This window comes from Thalia democratica, chromosome 7 (assembly GCF_965202585.1).
Source record: "Thalia democratica chromosome 7, ktThaDemo2.hap1.1, whole genome shotgun sequence".
NCBI lineage: Eukaryota > Metazoa > Chordata > Thaliacea > Salpida > Salpidae > Thalia > Thalia democratica.
This window is the reverse complement of record NC_139171.1, coordinates 58,163,657-58,184,610: the sequence shown is the minus strand read 5'-3', so window position 1 is coordinate 58,184,610 and position 20,954 is coordinate 58,163,657. Positions and strand designations below refer to the sequence as shown.

General features: G+C 31.8%; 1 protein-coding gene across 1 annotated transcript; it reads right to left on the bottom strand.

Annotated features, from left to right (window-relative positions):
• Positions 1–1,249: 1,249 nt before the first annotated feature.
• Positions 1,250–18,076, bottom strand: LOC145841662 (sushi, von Willebrand factor type A, EGF and pentraxin domain-containing protein 1-like). Its single transcript, XM_082949015.1, has 42 exons — positions 17,956–18,076; positions 16,705–16,896; positions 16,055–16,240; positions 15,459–15,647; positions 15,118–15,306; positions 14,778–14,966; positions 14,437–14,625; positions 14,096–14,284; positions 13,756–13,944; positions 13,415–13,603; positions 13,075–13,263; positions 12,735–12,923; positions 12,396–12,584; positions 12,056–12,244; positions 11,716–11,904; positions 11,376–11,564; positions 11,036–11,224; positions 10,696–10,884; positions 10,391–10,543; positions 10,014–10,202; positions 9,709–9,861; positions 9,333–9,521; positions 8,992–9,180; positions 8,651–8,839; positions 8,310–8,498; positions 7,970–8,158; positions 7,665–7,817; positions 7,324–7,476; positions 6,947–7,135; positions 6,642–6,794; positions 6,265–6,453; positions 5,924–6,112; positions 5,583–5,771; positions 5,242–5,430; positions 4,901–5,089; positions 4,560–4,748; positions 3,663–3,863; positions 2,981–3,163; positions 2,688–2,894; positions 2,386–2,601; positions 1,969–2,247; positions 1,250–1,464 (listed from the first exon to the last, which is right to left on the bottom strand). The coding sequence occupies exons 1-42, from the start codon at positions 18,074–18,076 to the stop codon at positions 1,250–1,252; spliced, it is 7,857 nt and encodes a 2,618-aa protein (XP_082805141.1).
• Between the last annotated feature and the right edge of the window lie 2,878 nt (positions 18,077–20,954).

Here is a 20,954-nt window from a genome sequence, read left to right as displayed (position 1 = left end):
AATAAAGATTATTTACATCAATGACTCTAACAGAATTTATTATTTAATAAACATTTTGTGTTGTGTATAACTAATTATAATCTACGTGGTTAAGAAGTGAGTTTAACTTCGTAAATGAATTAAAGTTAAATATAATCGATAATCGATCTCGTTACATTTCAATCAATTGCCAGTCCACAGTAAATGTGACCAAACTTATAAACGCTTTAAATTTTTGGCAAATAAAATATTGCTGTGCAGGGACGTAGCTTGGTACGTTTCTGCATATCTACAGAAACGTATTCTTATGTGTGACAATTATTGCTTTTATTTCAACTTTAAAAGACTCTGCTTTCTTAGCTTTACCTTTTAGTATTTATTTATGCTTAGTTATGCATGACACTCTTCAGCATTTTTAGTGTCGTAAAATTAAACCAATTAAATACAGATTTAATACAAACTTTTGTATCATTTAGCGCATTAAAGCTTTAGTTTGTCAAAAGGCTTCTAATGGAAGCTGTAGCTTCAAAAATCAAAATCATACAATTTTATGTTATAAAAATTTGCATAACTTGTTGTTACTATTGACTACGTTAAATTTTGATTTTGAAAAGAATATGAATGCTTTTGAGTTAAATTGTGATAATTTATACTTATTCTTAATGAATATTTACTGGGTTTAAACAAGTGGCGTGACATAAAGAGTCATAGGGGGTGTGGAGCAAAATGAAATGCCTTGTATACAGTTATCACTCGTACTTCAACATTCCATTTTTGATGTATTAACATAAGTGCATATTTTCAGATTAAATTCAATAACATTAGAGTTAGTTTAAATTCCTGTGTTCCCGCTAGGACGTGTTATTTCATATGTTTTAATTTTTGCAGATTCGTAACTTTTTTGAGCTAGTACGTCCCTGTTGCTGTGTAATAACAGTCAGCTGTGTAAAAGTGATTTTTACATCTTAAACAAAAAACATTACAACTTTTTTTCATTTACTTTATCAACAAAATAATATTGTTTTATTTAAAATAATTTCGCGTGGTATTTCATTTATATTTTGTTAAGGCACATAAATGTTTCAGTAAAACAAAAATTAACATATATGAAATTAATTAAAAAAAACTTAAAAACAAGAAATCATAACACTTTAATCGAAGAAACAAAATAAAACAACAAGCGAGTAAACTACAAACTGCTTGTTCAAACACGAACAAACAAATAGAACGCATTTGAAAAAGTTGAAACAAAAATGGAAAGTGTGCATTATCATCGCGGCACACTGCAACTAATAGGCGGATTCCAAAGCCCGCTTGGTGTGCAAGTAGCTACACCCCCATTTATTGGCTCGAACCCCGCATGGCAAGTGTAATCGACTGTTGTTCCGGACAGGTACTTTCCGTTTCTGTAGTTCCGGCCTTCTTCATGGTTTGAAAAAGTGAAATCGTCAACGTTTGCAATTCTACGAAGATCACTATCACAAACTGAAAATTTCAAAAAAATTCAAATTAGGTATTTCCATATAATAATTTTATTGTAATTATTGTTAATACGTTTTTGAAATATATTTATTATTTAGTAAATTAAAGTTAGTATTTTTTCTGCTAAATTTTACTTTACTTTATTTTTTTTTAGTGTAGAAGGAAAGGTTGTTACTTTTTTAATTGTTTAAGTTAACATAATATTTTTAAATGCTAGTTCAAATCGACCTTAATCAAACTAATAGTAAACATTTTTTTATTATATAAATACACCACTTTAAAATTTAAAACCGATCGAACGCACTACCAAGCCAACTGTTTTCAACCACAAAAAGCACAACGCGTCAGGTGCCTTAATAATTTTACTATTTCTCCTCTTTTACTTTTGTTTTTCAAAACAGCCGTTCCGTAAATGAATGAGCTTAGTTTTCCAGATTCAAAAAATCCGGCTAACAAAGCGCTTTCATCGGCGCTTAAAATTATTTCGTTAAATTTAAAACCACCCACCTTTCAGACACCTCGGCAGCGGGTAGGGAGCCCAAGGACTTCCGGTCTTGCAGGTGTACGTCCTGATTTCCGGATTTTCGTAATACCACCCCTTCTGGCAGTAAAAATCCCTCTTCCGCAAAGTCCAATTGCCATTTTCGCCAACGTTTACATTCAACCTATCCCCGTACTTTTCCACACTGCCTTCGACTTTTCCTACTCCAACATCACACTCTTTTTTTAAATATCTTTGTGGTCCTTCTTCAATAAAGTGGCACTCCACTGGGTCGTTGTCGCAAGCTGTTAAAAACAAAAAAAAAATAAAAAATAAAAGTTATTTCGAAATCGAACAGTGGCTTGAGCTGGTGCCCCTCAAAAACAGAGGTGACAAGAGTTTTATTTAGAACAGAAAAGTCAGTTTAGTTCAAAAAAACTCACTCAACCCGCAGTTGGGGGCCGTTTCGGGGTGCCAGACGCCGGTCCTTTGGCACGTGAGCACGTTCGCGCCTTTCGTGACGTCATCAGGGTACAACCGGTGGTGTTCGGAGTTGCATGACGTGTACGTGACGGTGCTGTTCAGCCAGTACTCGCCACTCTCAAAGCTGTATTCGCTCTCCACCTCGTACTTGTCTGCGTCCGGCGGCGCGGAGCATCCTGTTGTCGAGAAACCGCACATGAGGTTGCAAAAAAAAACAACCTAACAAAATAACGTTAGCTCAATAAAATTTTTAACGTCTCACGTTTTATGCAAGTTGCTTCTGCGGTGTTGTTCCAAGTGCCGTCGTCCAAACATTCGTACGCGTAATCGCCTGTCTTGTCGAAGAACACGAAATCTTCGTTGCACTCGACTTCGACGACTTCGCCTGGCAACAGGACGCCCGACCGATGTTTGCGATTGAGCAGCGGAACCACTTTACTGTCATCGGGCGCTTTGAGCGGGGGGCACGCTGTAAAAATTTTCAATGTTCAAAACGCACACTTCCAATTTACTCTGTTCTGTAACTAAAAATATCATCTGTTTTAAAACACTCACTTTTAATACATCTCACGTCTTCCGACCATCCGCCTGAAGTGCATTCGAGCGAATCGGTTTCAGAAGTCGATTGGAATCCTGGTTCGCACTCGTAAGTTATTTCGTCTCCCTGCACAAACTCTTCCCCTGAATACTGCATCGTTATGTTGGTTTTCGCGTTGGCTATGGGCAGGCATGGAATGTCTTAATTTTTGATGATTGTTAAAAAAAAATGTGGAAAGTTATTTTGCTTAAAAAAGTATAAGAGAATGAACAAATTCAAGTGATATGTAAAAGAATACACACAAGTTAGCAAATAGTTGTAATTTTAAAACTCAGGGTTGCCACTCTTCAATCTAAATTACCAAAACATTTAAGTTATTTTTAACTTTAAACCCATCAACGTAATTTAATGTTTCAGATAGGTTAAGAAGCGATTAGTATAATGTTTTGGTTGATATTATGTTCCTGGACGTATATTAAAATGACTAAGCATTAAACATGGACTTATTTATTAAAAGATATTTTAGGACTACTTAAAAAAATAACAATGCTGTCAAAGTTGCATCTTATTCTTACGTTCCTTTTACAATAACAGTAACGATTGTAGATATTTACTGTAAAGTACATTACTCTTCTATCTACACACGTTTTGATAGTATATAAAAAACCTAAAAACTAGAAAATTTTAATGAAAATTTACCTTTTTTGCATTCATTGATGCCGGATACGTCAATTGAACCAAGCATGACAGCTCCACATTTAAACGATTGAACTTCTTTAGGGCTGTAGCCACTGTTACAATAGTAGTTTACTGTGGTACCGTGAGTGACATTTCCAGTAATGGCATCATTTTCATTTTCTCGTCTAACTTCGGAATTGTTAAAAGTAGGAACGGTGCAATCTATGAAAAAAAAAATCATCTATATCAAGGTTTCACAAACACTTTTTCAAAAAGCCCCAATTAAAATTATCCCCCCCTCCCCCAAAATTTTTTCTCAAAAATACTACCACTAAATCTGCCTAGGACCTTTTATTTTGGCTCTTCATCATCAACCCAAGAATATCTATTGTAAGTTTCAAACTATGACCTTGTGCCCCCCCTTGCTGCTCATGGTACCAAAGGGAATAAATTTGCCCACTTCAGAGACCCTGATCTATATTATCGTTTGTAAGTAATTTGATATAAATTGATAAATGATACAGAATTATAGTAAATTTTTCAAAATTCAGAGACAATGCGCAATGACAAGTTTTATTTTGATTTTAATTTTTTGCAACTAATACCTTTAACTTAATTGACTAAACTTCAAAAAACAGTAAAGAAATTTATAAGAACTTAATAAACAATATATTTAGTTTTGGAATGTAGACAAATATAACTTTTTGTAAACAAAATATTGAAATTCCCTTATATAACCTTAATCAAAATATTAAAACTTATACAGAAACAACCAATAGTCAAACTTTGATTACAAAATGCTATATTTCAATCTTTTTTAGAACAAAAATATTAAACAAAGATATTTACAATTAAGTAAAAAAATTAAATTTTCATCAGATTTTTTAGAACACATAAATGAACAAATTGAAATACTACCTGGGAAGCAATTGACTTCAGAGATGTTAAATGCACCATCTATACCACAGACAACCTGTTGAGCTGTTTTAGGGCTGTAATTAGATTTGCATAAGTAATTCACTTTGGTGCCTTTAGTGATAGAATTTGGGGCAACAGATCCATTTTCTAGTTTTGCTTCGGCATAGGACACTGGAGGAACGGTGCAATCTGTAAAAATTATCACATGAAAATAATAAGACGAAATATTTTGAACAAGGATTTAAGAATCATAGCATACATTTAAGACGAATATATGATCTACTTAATTTTATTAACCCATTAAACTACAAATACAATCTAAAACAAAATAAAAAATGAACCTTTGGAACAGCTGACATCAGAGACGTTTAACACACCATCTATACCACAGACAACCTGTTGAGCTGTTTTAGGGCTGTAGTCAGATTCGCATAAGTAATTCACTTTGGTGCCTTTAGTGACAAAATTTGAGGCAACAGATCCATTTTCTAGTTTTGCTTCGGCATAGGACACTGGAGGAACGGTACAGTCTGTAAAAATTATCACATGAAAATAATAAGACGAAATATTTTGAACAAGGATTTAAGAATCATAGCATACATTTAAGACGAATATATGATCTACTTAATTTTACTAACCCATTAAACTACATATACAATCTAAAACAAAATAAAAAATGAACCTTTGGAACAGCTGACATCAGAGACGTTTAACACACCATCTATACCACAGACAACCTGTTGAGCTGTTTTAGGGCTGTAGTCAGATTCGCATAAGTAATTCACTTTGGTGCCTTTAGTGACAAAATTAGAGGCAACAGATCCATTTTCTAGTTTTGCTTCGGCATAGGACACTGGAGGAACGGTACAGTCTGTAAAAATTATCACATGAAAATAATAAGACGAAATATTTTGAACAAGGATTTAAGAATCAAAGCATACATTTAAGATGAATATATGATCTACTTAATTTTATTAACCCATTAAACTACATATACAACTTAAAACAAAATAAAAAATGAACCTTTGGAACAGCTGACATCAGAGACGTTTAACACACCATCTATACCACAGACAACCTGTTGAGCTGTTTTAGGGCTGTAGTCAGATTCGCATAAGTAATTCACTTTGGTGCCTTTAGTGACAAAATTAGAGGCAACAGATCCATTTTCTAGTTTTGCTTCGGCATAGGACACTGGAGGAACGGTACAGTCTGTAAAAATTATCACATGAAAATAAAAAGACGAAATATTTTGAACAAGGATTTAAGAATCATAGCATACATTTAAGATGAATATATGATCTACTTAATTCTATTGACCCATTAAACTACATATACAATCTAAAACAAAATAAAAAATGTACCTTTGTAGCAGCTGAAATCAGAGACGTTTAACACACCATCTATACCACAGACAACCTGTTGAGCTGTTTTAGGGCTGTAGTCAGATTCGCATAAGTAATTCACTTTGGTGCCTTTAGTGACAAAATTTGAGGCAACAGATCCATTTTCTAGTTTTGCTTCGGCATAGGACACTGGAGGAACGGTACAGTCTGTAAAAATTATCACATGAAAATAATAAGACGAAATATTTTGAACAAGGATTTAAGAATCATAGCATACATTTAAGATGAATATATGATCTGCTTAATTTTATTAACCCATTAAACTACATATACAATCTAAAACAAAATAAAAAATGAACCTTTGGAACAGCTGACATCAGAGACGTTTAACACACCATCTATACCACAGACAACCTGTTGAGCTGTTTTAGGGCTGTAGTCAGATTCGCATAAGTAATTCACTTTGGTGCCTTTAGTGACAAAATTAGAGGCAACAGATCCATTTTCTAGTTTTGCTTCGGCATAGGACACTGGAGGAACGGTACAGTCTGTAAAAATTATCACATGAAAATAAAAAGACAAAATATTTTGTACAAGGATTTAAGAATCATAGCATACATTTAAGATGAATATATGATCTACTTAATTTTACTAACTTATTAAACTACATATACAATCTAAAACAAAATAAAAAATGAACCTTTGGAACAGCTGACATCAGAGACGTTTAACAAACCATCTATACCACAGACAACCTGTTGAGCTGTTTTAGGGCTGTAGTCAGATTCACATAAGTAATTCACTTTGGTGCCTTTAGTGACAAAATTTGAGGCAACAGATCCATTTTCTAGTTTTGCTTCGGCATAGGACACTGGAGGAACGGTACAGTCTGTAAAAATTATCACATGAAAGTAATAAGACGAAATATTTTGAACAAGGATTTAGGAATCATAGCATACATTTAAGATGAATATATGATCTACTTAATTTTACTAACTTATTAAACTACATATACAATCTAAAACAAAATAAAAAATGAACCTTTGGAACAGCTGACATCAGAGACGTTTAACACACCATCTATACCACAGACAACCTGTTGAGCTGTTTTAGGGCTGTAGTCAGATTCGCATAAGTAATTCACTTTGGTGCCTTTAGTGACAAAATTAGAGGCAACAGATCCATTTTCTAGTTTTGCTTCGGCATAGGACACTGGAGGAACGGTACAGTCTGTAAAAATTATCACATGAAAATAATAAGACGAAATATTTTGAACAAGGATTTAAGAATCAAAGCATACATTTAAGATGAATATATGATCTGCTTAATTTTATTAACCCATTAAACTACATATACAACTTAAAACAAAATAAAAAATGAACCTTTGGAACAGCTGACATCAGAGACGATTAACAAACCATCTATACCACAGACAACCTGTTGAGCTGTTTTAGGGCTGTAGTCAGATTCGCATAAGTAATTCACTTTGGTGCCTTTAGTGACAAAATTAGAGGCAACAGATCCATTTTCTAGTTTTGCTTCGGCATAGGACACTGGAGGAACGGTACAGTCTGTAAAAATTATCACATGAAAATAATAAGACGAAATATTTTGAACAAGGATTTAAGAATCATAGCATACATTTAAGATGAATATATGATCTGCTTAATTTTATTAACCCATTAAACTACATATACAACTTAAAACAAAATAAAAAATGAACCTTTGGAACAGCTGACATCAGAGACGATTAACAAACCATCTATACCACAGACAACCTGTTGAGCTGTTTTAGGGCTGTAGTCAGATTCGCATAAGTAATTCACTTTGGTGCCTTTAGTGACAAAATTAGAGGCAACAGATCCATTTTCTAGTTTTGCTTCGGCATAGGACACTGGAGGAACGGTACAGTCTGTAAAAATTATCACATGAAAATAAAAAGACGAAATATTTTGAACAAGGATTTAAGAATCATAGCATACATTTAAGATGAATATATGATCTACTTAATTCTATTGACCCATTAAACTACATATACAATCTAAAACAAAATAAAAAATGTACCTTTGTAGCAGCTGACATCAGAGACGTTTAACACACCATCTATACCACAGACAACCTGTTGAGCTGTTTTAGGGCTGTAGTCAGATTCGCATAAGTAATTTACTTTGGTGCCTTTAGTGACAAAATTAGAGGCAACAGATCCATTTTCTAGTTTTGCTTCGGCATAGGACACTGGAGGAACGGTACAGTCTGAAAAATTATCACATGAAAATAATAAGACAAAATATTTTGTACAAGGATTTAAGAATCATAGCATACATTTAAGATGAATATATGATCTACTTAATTTTACTAACTTATTAAACTACATATACAATCTAAAACAAAATAAAAAATGAACCTTTGGAACAGCTGACATCAGAGACGTTTAACACACCATCTATACCACAGACAACCTGTTGAGCTGTTTTAGGGCTGTAGTCAGATTCGCATAAGTAATTCACTTTGGTGCCTTTAGTGACAAAATTTGAGGCAACAGATCCATTTTCTAGTTTTGCTTCGGCATAGGACACTGGAGGAACGGTACAGTCTGTAAAAATTATCACATGAAAATAATAAGACGAAATATTTTGAACAAGGATTTAAGAATCATAGCATACATTTAAGATGAATATATGATCTACTTAATTTTATTAACCCATTAAACTACATATACAATCTAAAACAAAATAAAAAATGTACCTTTGTAGCAGCTGACATCAGAGACGTTTAACACACCATCTATACCACAGACAACCTGTTGAGCTGTTTTAGGGCTGTAGTCAGATTCGCATAAGTAATTCACTTTGGTGCCTTTAGTGACAAAATTAGAGGCAACAGATCCATTTTCTAGTTTTGCTTCGGCATAGGACACTGGAGGAACGGTACAGTCTGTAAAAATTATCACATGAAAATAATAAGACGAAATATTTTGAACAAGGATTTAAGGATCATAGCATACATTTAAGATGAATATATGATCTACTTAACTTTATTAACCCATTAAACTACATATACAATCTAAAACAAAATAAAAAATGAACCTTTGGAACAGCTGACATCAGAGACGTTTAACACACCATCTATACCACAGACAACCTGTTGAGCTGTTTTAGGGCTGTAGTCAGATTCGCATAAGTAATTCACTTTGGTGCCTTTAGTGACAAAATTAGAGGCAACAGATCCATTTTCTAGTTTTGCTTCGGCATAGGACACTGGAGGAACGGTACAGTCTGTAAAAATTATCACATGAAAATAATAAGACGAAATATTTTGAACAAGGATTTAAGGATCATAGCATACATTTAAGATGAATATATGATCTACTTAATTTTATTAATCCATTAAACTACATATACAATCTAAAATAAAATAAAAAATGAACCTTTGGAACAGCTGACATCAGAGACGTTTAACACACCATCTATACCACAGACAACCTGTTGAGCTGTTTTAGGGCTGTAGTCAGATTCGCATAAGTAATTCACTTTGGTGCCTTTAGTGACAAAATTAGAGGCAACAGATCCATTTTCTAGTTTTGCTTCGGCATAGGACACTGGAGGAACGGTACAGTCTGAAAAATTATCACATGAAAATAATAAGACAAAATATTTTGTACAAGGATTTAAGAATCATAGCATACATTTAAGATGAATATATGATCTACTTAATTTTACTAACCCATTAAACTACATATACAATCTAAAACAAAATAAAAAATGAACCTTTGGAACAGCTGACATCAGAGACGTTTAACAAACCATCTATACCACAGACAACCTGTTGAGCTGTTTTAGGGCTGTAGTCAGATTCACATAAGTAATTCACTTTGGTGCTTTTAGTGACAAAATTTGAGGCAACAGATCCATTTTCTAGTTTTGCTTCGGCATAGGACACTGGAGGAACGGTACAGTCTGTAAAAATTATCACATGAAAATTGTAAGACGAAATATTTTGAACAAGGATTTAAGAATCATAGCATACATTTAAGATGAATATATGATCTACTTAATTTTATTAACCCATTAAACTACATATACAATCTAAAACAAAATAAAAAATGTACCTTTGTAGCAGCTGACATCAGAGACGTTTAACAAACCATCTATACCACAGACAACCTGTTGAGCTGTTTTAGGGCTGTAGTCAGATTCGCATAAGTAATTCACTTTGGTGCCTTTAGTGACAAAATTAGAGGCAACAGATCCATTTTCTAGTTTTGCTTCGGCATAGGACACTGGAGGAACGGTACAGTCTGTAAAAATTATCACATGAAAGTAATAAGACGAAATATTTTGAACAAGGATTTAGGAATCATAGCATACATTTAAGATGAATATATGATCTACTTAATTTTACTAACTTATTAAACTACATATACAATCTAAAACAAAATAAAAAATGAACCTTTGGAACAGCTGACATCAGAGACGTTTAACAAACCATCTATACCACAGACAACCTGTTGAGCTGTTTTAGGGCTGTAGTCAGATTCACATAAGTAATTCACTTTGGTGCCTTTAGTGACAAAATTAGAGGCAACAGATCCATTTTCTAGTTTTGCTTCGGCATAGGACACTGGAGGAACGGTACAGTCTATAAAAATTATCACATGAAAATAATAAGACGAAATATTTTGAACAAGGATTTAAGAATCATAGTATACATTTAAGACGAATATATGATCTACTTAATTTTATTAACCCATTAAACTACATATACAATCTAAAACAAAATAAAAAACGTACCTTTGTAGCAGCTGACATCAGAGACGTTTAACACACCATCTATACCACAGACAACCTGTTGAGCTGTTTTAGGGCTGTAGTTAGAATTGCATAAAAAGTTCACTTTGGTGCCTTTAGTGACAAAATTTGAGGCAACAGATCCATTTTCTAGTTTTGCTTCGGCATAGGACACTGGAGGAACGGTACAGTCTGAAAAATTATCAAATGAAAATAATAAGACGAAATATTTTGAACAAGGATTTAAGAATCATAGCATACATTTAAAATGAATATATGTTCTGCTTAATTTTATTAACCCATTAAACTACATATACAATCTAAAATAAAATAAAAAATGAACCTTTGGAACAGCTGACATCAGAGACGTTTAACACACCATCTATACCACAGACAACCTGTTGAGCTGTTTTAGGGCTGTAGTCAGATTCGCATAAGTAATTCACTTTGGTGCCTTTAGTGACAAAATTAGAGGCAACAGATCCATTTTCTAGTTTTGCTTCGGCATAGGACACTGGAGGAACGGTACAGTCTGAAAAATTATCACATGAAAATAATAAGACGAAATATTTTGAACAAGGATTTAAGAATCATAGCATACATTTAAGATGAATATATGATCTACTTAATTTTACTAACTTATTAAACTACATATACAATCTAAAACAAAATAAAAAATGAACCTTTGGAACAGCTGACATCAGAGACGTTTAACACACCATCTATACCACAGACAACCTGTTGAGCTGTTTTAGGGCTGTAGTCAGATTCGCATAAGTAATTCACTTTGGTGCCTTTAGTGACAAAATTAGAGGCAACAGATCCATTTTCCAGTTTTGCTTCGGCATAGGACACTGGAGGAACGGTACAGTCTGAAAAATTATCACATGAAAATAAAAAGACGAAATATTTTGAACAAGGATTTAAGAATCATAGCATACATTTAAGATGAATATATGATCTACTTAATTCTATTGACCCATTAAACTACATATACAATCTAAAACAAAATAAAAAATGTACCTTTGTAGCAGCTGACATCAGAGACGTTTAACACACCATCTATACCACAGACAACCTGTTGAGCTGTTTTAGGGCTGTAGTCAGATTCGCATAAGTAATTCACTTTGGTGCCTTTAGTGACAAAATTTGAGGCAACAGATCCATTTTCTAGTTTTGCTTCGGCATAGGACACTGGAGGAACGGTACAGTCTGAAAAATTATCACATGAAAATAATAAGACGAAATATTTTGAACAAGGATTTAATAATCATAGCATACATTTAAGATGAATATATGATCTACTTAATTTTATTAACCCATTAAACTACATATACAATCTAAAACAAAATAAAAAATGTACCTTTGGAACAGCTGACATCAGAGACGTTTAACACACCATCTATACCACAGACAGCCTGTTGAGCTGTTTTAGGGCTGTAGTCAGATTCGCATAAGTAATTCACTTTGGTGCCTTTAGTGACAAAATTAGAGGCAACAGATCCATTTTCTAGTTTTGCTTCGGCATAGGACACTGGAGGAACGGTACAGTCTGAAAAATTATCACATGAAAATAATAAGACGAAATATTTTGAACAAGGATTTAAGAATCATAGCATACATTTAAGATGAATATATGATCTACTTAATTTTATTAACCCATTAAACTACATATACAATCTAAAACAAAATAAAAAATGTACCTTTGGAACAGCTGACATCAGAGACGTTTAACACACCATCTATACCACAGACAACCTGTTGAGCTGTTTTAGGGCTGTAGTCAGATTCGCATAAGTAATTCACTTTGGTGCCTTTAGTGACAAAATTAGAGGCAACAGATCCATTTTCTAGTTTTGTTTCGGCATAGGACACTGGAGGAACGGTACAGTCTGAAAAATTATCACATGAAAATAATAAGACGAAATATTTTGAACAAGGATTTAAGAATCATAGCATACATTTAAGATGAATATATGATCTACTTAATTTTATTAACCCATTAAACTACATATACAATCGAAACAAAATAAAAAATGAACCTTTGGAACAGCTGACATCAGAGACGTTTAACACACCATCTATACCACAGACAACCTGTTGAGCTGTTTTAGGGCTGTAGTCAGATTCGCATAAGTAATTCACTTTGGTGCCTTTAGTGACAAAATTAGAGGCAACAGATCCATTTTCTAGTTTTGCTTCGGCATAGGACACTGGAGGAACGGTACAGTCTGAAAAATTATCAAATGAAAATAATAAGACGAAATATTTTGAACAAGGATTTAAGAATCATAGCATACATTTAAGATGAATATATTATCTGCTTAATTTTATTAATCCATTAAACTACATATACAATCTAAAATAAAATAAAAAATGAACCTTTGGAACAGCTGACATCAGAGACGTTTAACACACCATCTATACCACAGACAACCTGTTGAGCTGTTTTAGGGCTGTAGTCAGATTCGCATAAGTAATTCACTTTGGTGCCTTTAGTGACAAAATTAGAGGCAACAGATCCATTTTCTAGTTTTGCTTCGGCATAGGACACTGGAGGAACGGTACAGTCTGAAAAATTATCACATGAAAATAATAAGACGAAATATTTTGAACAAGGATTTAAGAATCATAGCATACATTTAAGATGAATATATGATCTACTTAATTTTACTAACTTATTAAACTACATATACAATCTAAAACAAAATAAAAAATGAACCTTTGGAACAGCTGACATCAGAGACGTTTAACACACCATCTATACCACAGACAACCTGTTGAGCTGTTTTAGGGCTGTAGTCAGATTCGCATAAGTAATTCACTTTGGTGCCTTTAGTGACAAAATTAGAGGCAACAGATCCATTTTCCAGTTTTGCTTCGGCATAGGACACTGGAGGAACGGTACAGTCTGTAAAAATTATCACATGAAAATAATAAGACGAAATATTTTGAACAAGGATTTAAGAATCATAGCATACATTTAAGATGAATATATGATCTGCTTAATTTTATTAACCCATTAAACTACATATACAATCTAAAACAAAATAAAAAATGAACCTTTGGAACAGCTGACATCAGAGACGTTTAACACACCATCTATACCACAGACAACCTGTTGAGCTGTTTTAGGGCTGTAGTCAGATTCGCATAAGTAATTCACTTTGGTGCCTTTAGTGACAAAATTAGAGGCAACAGATCCATTTTCTAGTTTTGCTTCGGCATAGGACACTGGAGGAACGGTACAGTCTGTAAAAATTATCACATGAAAATAATAAGACGAAATATTTTGAACAGGATTTAAGAATCATAGCATCCATTTAAGATGAATATATGATCTACTTAATTTTATTAACCCATTAAACTACATATACAATCTAAAACAAAATAAAAAATGTACCTTTGGAACAGCTGACATCAGAGACGTTTAACACACCATCTATACCACAGACAACCTGTTGAGCTGTTTTAGGGCTGTAGTCAGATTCGCATAAGTAATTCACTTTGGTGCCTTTAGTGACAAAATTAGAGGCAACAGATCCATTTTCTAGTTTTGCTTCGGCATAGGACACTGGAGGAACGGAACAGTCTGTAAAAATTATCACATGAAAATAATAAGACGAAATATTTTGAACAAGGATTTAAGAATCATAGCATACATTTAAGATGAATATATGATCTACTTAATTTTATTAACCCATTAAACTACATATACAATCTAAAACAAAATAAAAAATGTACCTTTGGAACAGCTGACATCAGAGACGTTTAACACACCATCTATACCACAGACAACCTGTTGAGCTATTTTAGGGCTGTAGTCAGATTCGCATAAGTAATTCACTTTGGTGCCTTTAGTGACAAAATTAGAGGCAACAGATCCATTTTCTAGTTTTGCTTCGGCATAGGACACTGGAGGAACGGTACAGTCTGTAAAAATTATCACATGAAAATAATAAGACGAAATATTTTGAACAAGGATTTAAGAATCATAGCATACATTTAAGACGAATATATGATCTGCTTAATTTTATTAACCCATTAAACTACATATACAATCTAAAACAAAATAAAAAATGTACCTTTGTAGCAGCTGACATCAGAGACGTTTAACACACCATCTATACCACAGACAACCTGTTGAGCTGTTTTAGGGCTGTAGTCAGATTTGCATAAGTAATTCACTTTGGTACCTTTAGTGACAAAATTTGAGGGAACAGATCCATTTTCTAATTTTTTTTCGGCATGGGATATTGTAGGAACGGTACAATCTGTGAAAGTTATCACACGAAAATAATGAGACAAAATATTTTGAACAATGATTTAAGAATCATAGCAAACATTAAGATAAATAAATGATCTACTTAACTTTATTCACCCATTAAACTATATATATAACTTGAAGTAAAATAAAAAGTGTACCTTTGTAGCAGCTGACATTAGACACATTTAACACACCATCTATACCACAGACAACCTGTTGAGCTGTTTTAGGGCTGTAGTCAGGTTTGCATAAGTTATTAACTTTGGTGCCTTTAGTGACAGAATTTGAGGCAACAGATTCTTTTTCTAGTTTTGCTACAGCATTAGCTACTGAAGGAACGGTACAATCTTTAAAAAGATATCACATGAAATCAATAACACGATAATTCTTAACGAAGGTCTAACAATCATAACACACTTTAAAATTAATGAATATTCTACTTACTTATATAAACTTTTTAAACTACATTATTGATTAAAATTTAAAATAAAAAATGTACCTTTGTAGCAGCTGACATTAGACACATTTAACACACCATCAATACCACAGACTACCTGTTGAGCTGTTTTAGGGCTGTAGTCAGATATGCATAAAAAGTTCACTTTGGTGCCTTTAGTGACAGAATTTGAGGCAACATATCCATTTTCTAGTTTTGCCTCGGCATGGGACATTGAAGGAACTTTGCAATCTGTGAAAAACTATTTGATGAAAATATAAGTATTGTAATTAATAATATAAGTGCTGCCTTAAAGAGAAACTGTTTAGAATATTGAAGTATTTATCTTATACATAAAACTACTAGTCTAGTTGCTTCGATTGTTTACAGTAATAAGATAAATATTAATGTTTTCCTGATTGTTATTTTTAGGTACAAATTTTTTTTTTTTAACTTTAGTTATCATTTTTGTTGAAATTAATATTATTTATAAACATTATCAAATTTGCTAACAGCTAGAGTACTTTTGATTATAATACATTTTTTCAAACAGTACGCTTAGTTTTTTGTTTATACTAGTTATACTATTTGCATGCAAACAACGTTTGCATTTAATTTTTTGTTTGTCTTAAAGAGAAAGTATATTTATTTTATCTTACCAGGAAAACATTTTCCTAATCTTCCTTCCCACTTCCCATCGCCGTGACAATGCTTACGGTTGTGTTCATTGGGGACGAGTGATAGACCCGGAAGGCACCGGTACACGGCCGTCTGGTTCCACCTAGTGTGCGCTGTTACGTCAGCAACCGTTCCGTTCGTGAGATCCAGTGGAGCAACTGGGCAATCTTGAAACAAATTTAGGTTTAGTACTTAATTACAGCTAGTATACATTACGTATTTATTAAAATTTACTATTGCAGATTGTCTGACTTGTTTATATAAGTATATACAAATAAGCAGTATATTACACACTAATATTCGGCTTCAACAGTTTAAAGCTATACTTAAAAATAACAACTTATTTTATATCTATAGGGTTTATTTATATATTTAAGATACTTTTACCAGATCATCTCTAAAAAATGATCAAAAAAATTGTTTGGCATTTAAGCTCTACATTTTATATATTTACTTTAGCTGGCTTAATGTTTAGCCGTTGAACGTGTCACTCTTTAAAAAATAGAACTGTTCACTCAAAAAACATTGTAACAAAATATTAGCAGGCTTTTGTTTTGAAAAATATAGAAAGCATTTTTGTTCAGTATGCAAGCTGTTAAAAATTACTTTTAAAAATATAAAAACCATCCACCTTTCACGCATTCACCGAAACCTCCGTCGAATCCTTCTTCCGTGCAGTTAACAAGCGGGCTGTCCAATGTGTAATGGTACCCGCGTTGGCAGACGTACTTCACGCTGACTTCGGTTCGGTGGGTCGAGTTCACGCTGGCGTCTTTAATAAGCTGCTTCTCAGCCCTCTTTATCGTGGGAAACGTTCCACAGCCTGGTAATGAGGGCATAAAAAAATAAAATAAAAACTTTTAAAAGTTTACTTTTTGTAGTTTTAAAAGTAGTGTTCTACGGATCCTTAAAATATAGTTCGGATAGTTTAAGTTTTCAAAACTATGGCTTTTTATATAAAACTTTTTGTTTTTTGCTTATTACCTCTAATAGAGCCTGGCATACCAAACAATGAACATCGATTAGTTGTGTAACTTTTTAAAATACTACAAAAAAATGTTATCTTTTAACCACAACTGTATTAAAAAAACATATAAATACAATTTTGTGTACAAAAAATTGAATTTTTATCATTTTTAAATTAAACTAATTTTATATAATTTTGTTATTTTTTCCAAGTTGCTCTTTGTAGCTATAGAATACGTTTCGGGCCAGAGGCTCTTGCTTGGTGGAATTGAGTTAATATTTAAAACAATCAAATAAAAGGTTAAAAGAAACTAAAATAAAATTTGAAGGAAATAACTAAAGAAACAATGAGAATTTGACCTCGATGATTAAATTCACAAAAAATGGTATTAGACTGTTTATCTACAAGATAAAAAAGGTATAATATAGTACATCAAACCAGTCAAAAAAGCATTAAAAAAACTGGTTGAGCAAAGATTGTAGTTCAAAAGTTTTAAATATTTCAAAGACATATCGTAAGTTTTACAATAAGTAAGAGTGTGCATAAAACTGTTGAACAACTTCGTTTTCGAGACGAGTTTACGAACCCTTTTCACTCATGGTATGGCCGCAGTTTATAGATGTTGAAAGCCACCTCTTATTTTCATTCAATAAGAGGTTAAAATAAACACATCTGTTTACACCAACACTATTTTGGTTTCAGCTTTAAAAGAGTATAAAAAATTAAAAAAGATATTTTTTTTTCAATTTTGTTTTACTGGTAAATCTGATTACAAGTTTAGCGTAGTTTTTGTTATAAAAGCGTTTATACAAAACAATATAACGTCTTTTAATGTTACTTTGATCCGGATCCGGCTTATTCAACTTCGGTAAATAAAATTGAACTTAAAAGCTTAAAATATTTTTGAGAATTTACTTTTTATGCATTTTGGGTTAACATCACTAGAATTCCACGTCCCATCGTTATTACAAATAACATGATAAGTTTTGGTCGACAGAAAATATCCAGGTTCGCATTTGTACGCAACTTCTCTCATGTTGATCATCAGCTCTCTTCCATTTTTGATATTTCCATTCAGTTTTGAACATTCTACAGAAATTTGTGTGAATAGTTAGTATTTTTAAGCTAAATAATAACCACAAAATTTAGTTTGATACAAAAGTTTTATTTAAATAGTTTATCATAAACTAAAAGGTATTTTAATTATTATCTTCAAAAAAATACCGGTGAAAGTCTACTGAGTCTGAGTATGACTTTCTGATGCCATAATTCAAGCTCAAGTTAACAAAGGTGTTTGATGACTAAATATGATGACAGATTGTTGACAGGTCAAGTTTACATAAGATTTGATCACACCAGATAAGATCATCAACCACAAGCCTTCGGTAGACTCAGACCCGGTTTTGTTCTCATCAAAACTCGTCAGTCAGTCGCAACCGTCAAGTCAAATTACAATTATTACTGTTTATAATGTTTTACGACGAAGCTACCCTTTGTTGGTATGACCAGTGACGTAAGCCGTGCAATATTTAATACATTGTCTACTCGGCAAGACAGCATCAAAGAAAACAATGACAAAAGTCTACTAAGCCTAAGCAGGTTTTTTGGTTGCAACTGACTGACGAGTTTTAAAAAGAAGAAAACTGTGTCTGAGTCTACTGAAAGCTTGTGGTTTGGTAGTTGAAGTGGTATGATTGAACATTTTTGTACATATCCTAGCATAATTATTATTTCTTTAGACCGATGATAACTTTAAAAATAAAGATTCTAAATAATAACAAAGTTAAAATACTTACCTCTTTTAAAGTTTTCTTTAGATGTTTTACTTTTAGTCATTTTAATTATATCATTTTCTTCAAAGTTTTTAGAGGACCACAACGAAATGATAATAACGGAAATGCTTAACAAAACTAAAATTGCTAAATGAAATGATTTAAGGCACTTTTCCATGACATTTGATTATCTTTAGTAAAGTTTAGCTTGACAACACTGTATGTAATGAATGTATCAAAAATATTTTACAAGTTAAATAGTACTTACTAACAAAGTTTAAATACATATGTGTAAATAACATAATTGCATTATCAAAATACTTTTTTTAACTTATATCAAAGTGTTGACGAAAACTTTGAAAACTTCGAATAAAAGCGTTAGTTTTATTATAAGTTATACAAGTAGTTTTGAAAGACACAAAACGTTACTATACATTTGCTATCATGCAAAACAAAATAAAATTTTTTTTTGGTTTTTAAGTAGTCAAGTTTATTTCATAGAACCATTTGTAGCATTTATCAGTCAGTTATGAATGCAAAATAATAAACTGGGTGATATCATTTTTGTAGCTTTTTATCAACCAACTTAAGGTAATACCAGTTTCAAAGAAAAGCTGTTTGTGACATCATAAAGTACAAAAAGTTCTCTCAATTATAAATGAATCTATAACCAACGAATGTTTTCAGGCAAAGTTTTATAGAATAAGTAAAAAAGTTTATATGCCTAATTTAATGTTTAGTATTAGGTTAAAACTTTCTAAAATAAGATTCAACAACTTCAATTTATAGTTTAAAATTACAAGTTAACTTAAATTGTACAAACTAGTTTAAAATAAAGTGATAACAGCAAAACTAGTAGCTTGAAAAAATTTTTGTTTCTAAAAAAATACTCGTTTATATTTGTTTAAGCTGAAAAGTTGGCGAAATGAGGTAATTAGTAAAAACTTGTGATAAAAAAGTAATATGTTATTTACAACTAAAATAACTAAATTCTTTTATTTTATTATTATTCACGTTCATCGTAATTTGTGTAAAGTAGAACTGTTTTAAAATTTAACTATTACGTTTACGCAAACATATTATATAATTTAATTTTTTATGTAGCAAAAAAATAAATTGTTAAACTTAAAATCTGTATGTTGTTCAGGTTTATAATTGATTAAATTATATAACTTTAATAATATAATATAACTTTAAATATAATTTTAATGAATAACTTGTAGATTATGTATAGTTCTACTACATTTTACAAACAAACTGACTAGTGTTTAATAGTCAAACGTAAAAGTGCTTGACAAAGTTCAAAATTTTAAATTTAATGTTGTAAATTGTAAACATTTAACGCAATTCATTAAACAGCTTTAACTTTGATTTTTAGTCATAGTTTTTAAACATTTAACAAATTTACTATAATGCTACAAACATATTGTATATTAATATTTCTTTTTATCAAAGATAAGCTGACTCATAAAGTCTTACAAGTAGCGCTATATAAAACACATTTCAGCTATCTTTACTAGTTTTAATGATTTTTGCATACTAGATTTATTGTTATTTGCCTTAACTAAAAACAATGGCTCGGTTTACTGAAATGTAAAGAGCTTAAGTAGATTGTAAAAAAATAATAATTTTGATAAAACCTGGTAGTAAATATTATATTAAATCTTCATTATATGTTTATAAAGTATTAAACTTTTTTTAGTTTGTAAACCAAAAAATAATTAATTAATGTAAAAACCTTAAACGTCATTTATCTTATGTCGTAATTAAGCCAAGTTTTTATGGCATAGCTAGGGCGTATAACGCTTTAATTTCTTTTCTAAACCAAGTTTATAATTACCTTTGATTCGACTACAAAATAACTTTTAAAGTTATAATCAGTTTTTAATATAGTAAGTATTATAAACAAAAACTTACACTAATAAAAGGTGCCACTAATATCTAAATTTAATGATGTATAGTACTTACTAGTTTCAACAATAAAAATCTTTTTACTAAACAATGCGCAACTGTGTTCTAGATTTTTAAACGGTTAAAACTTTTAATAACGAAAACACTCGTACATTTTAAATTTTAAAAACTATTTGAAAAAAAAATCTCATAACAAAATTGTTTGTATGACCTTAATCGTTTCTTAGACTA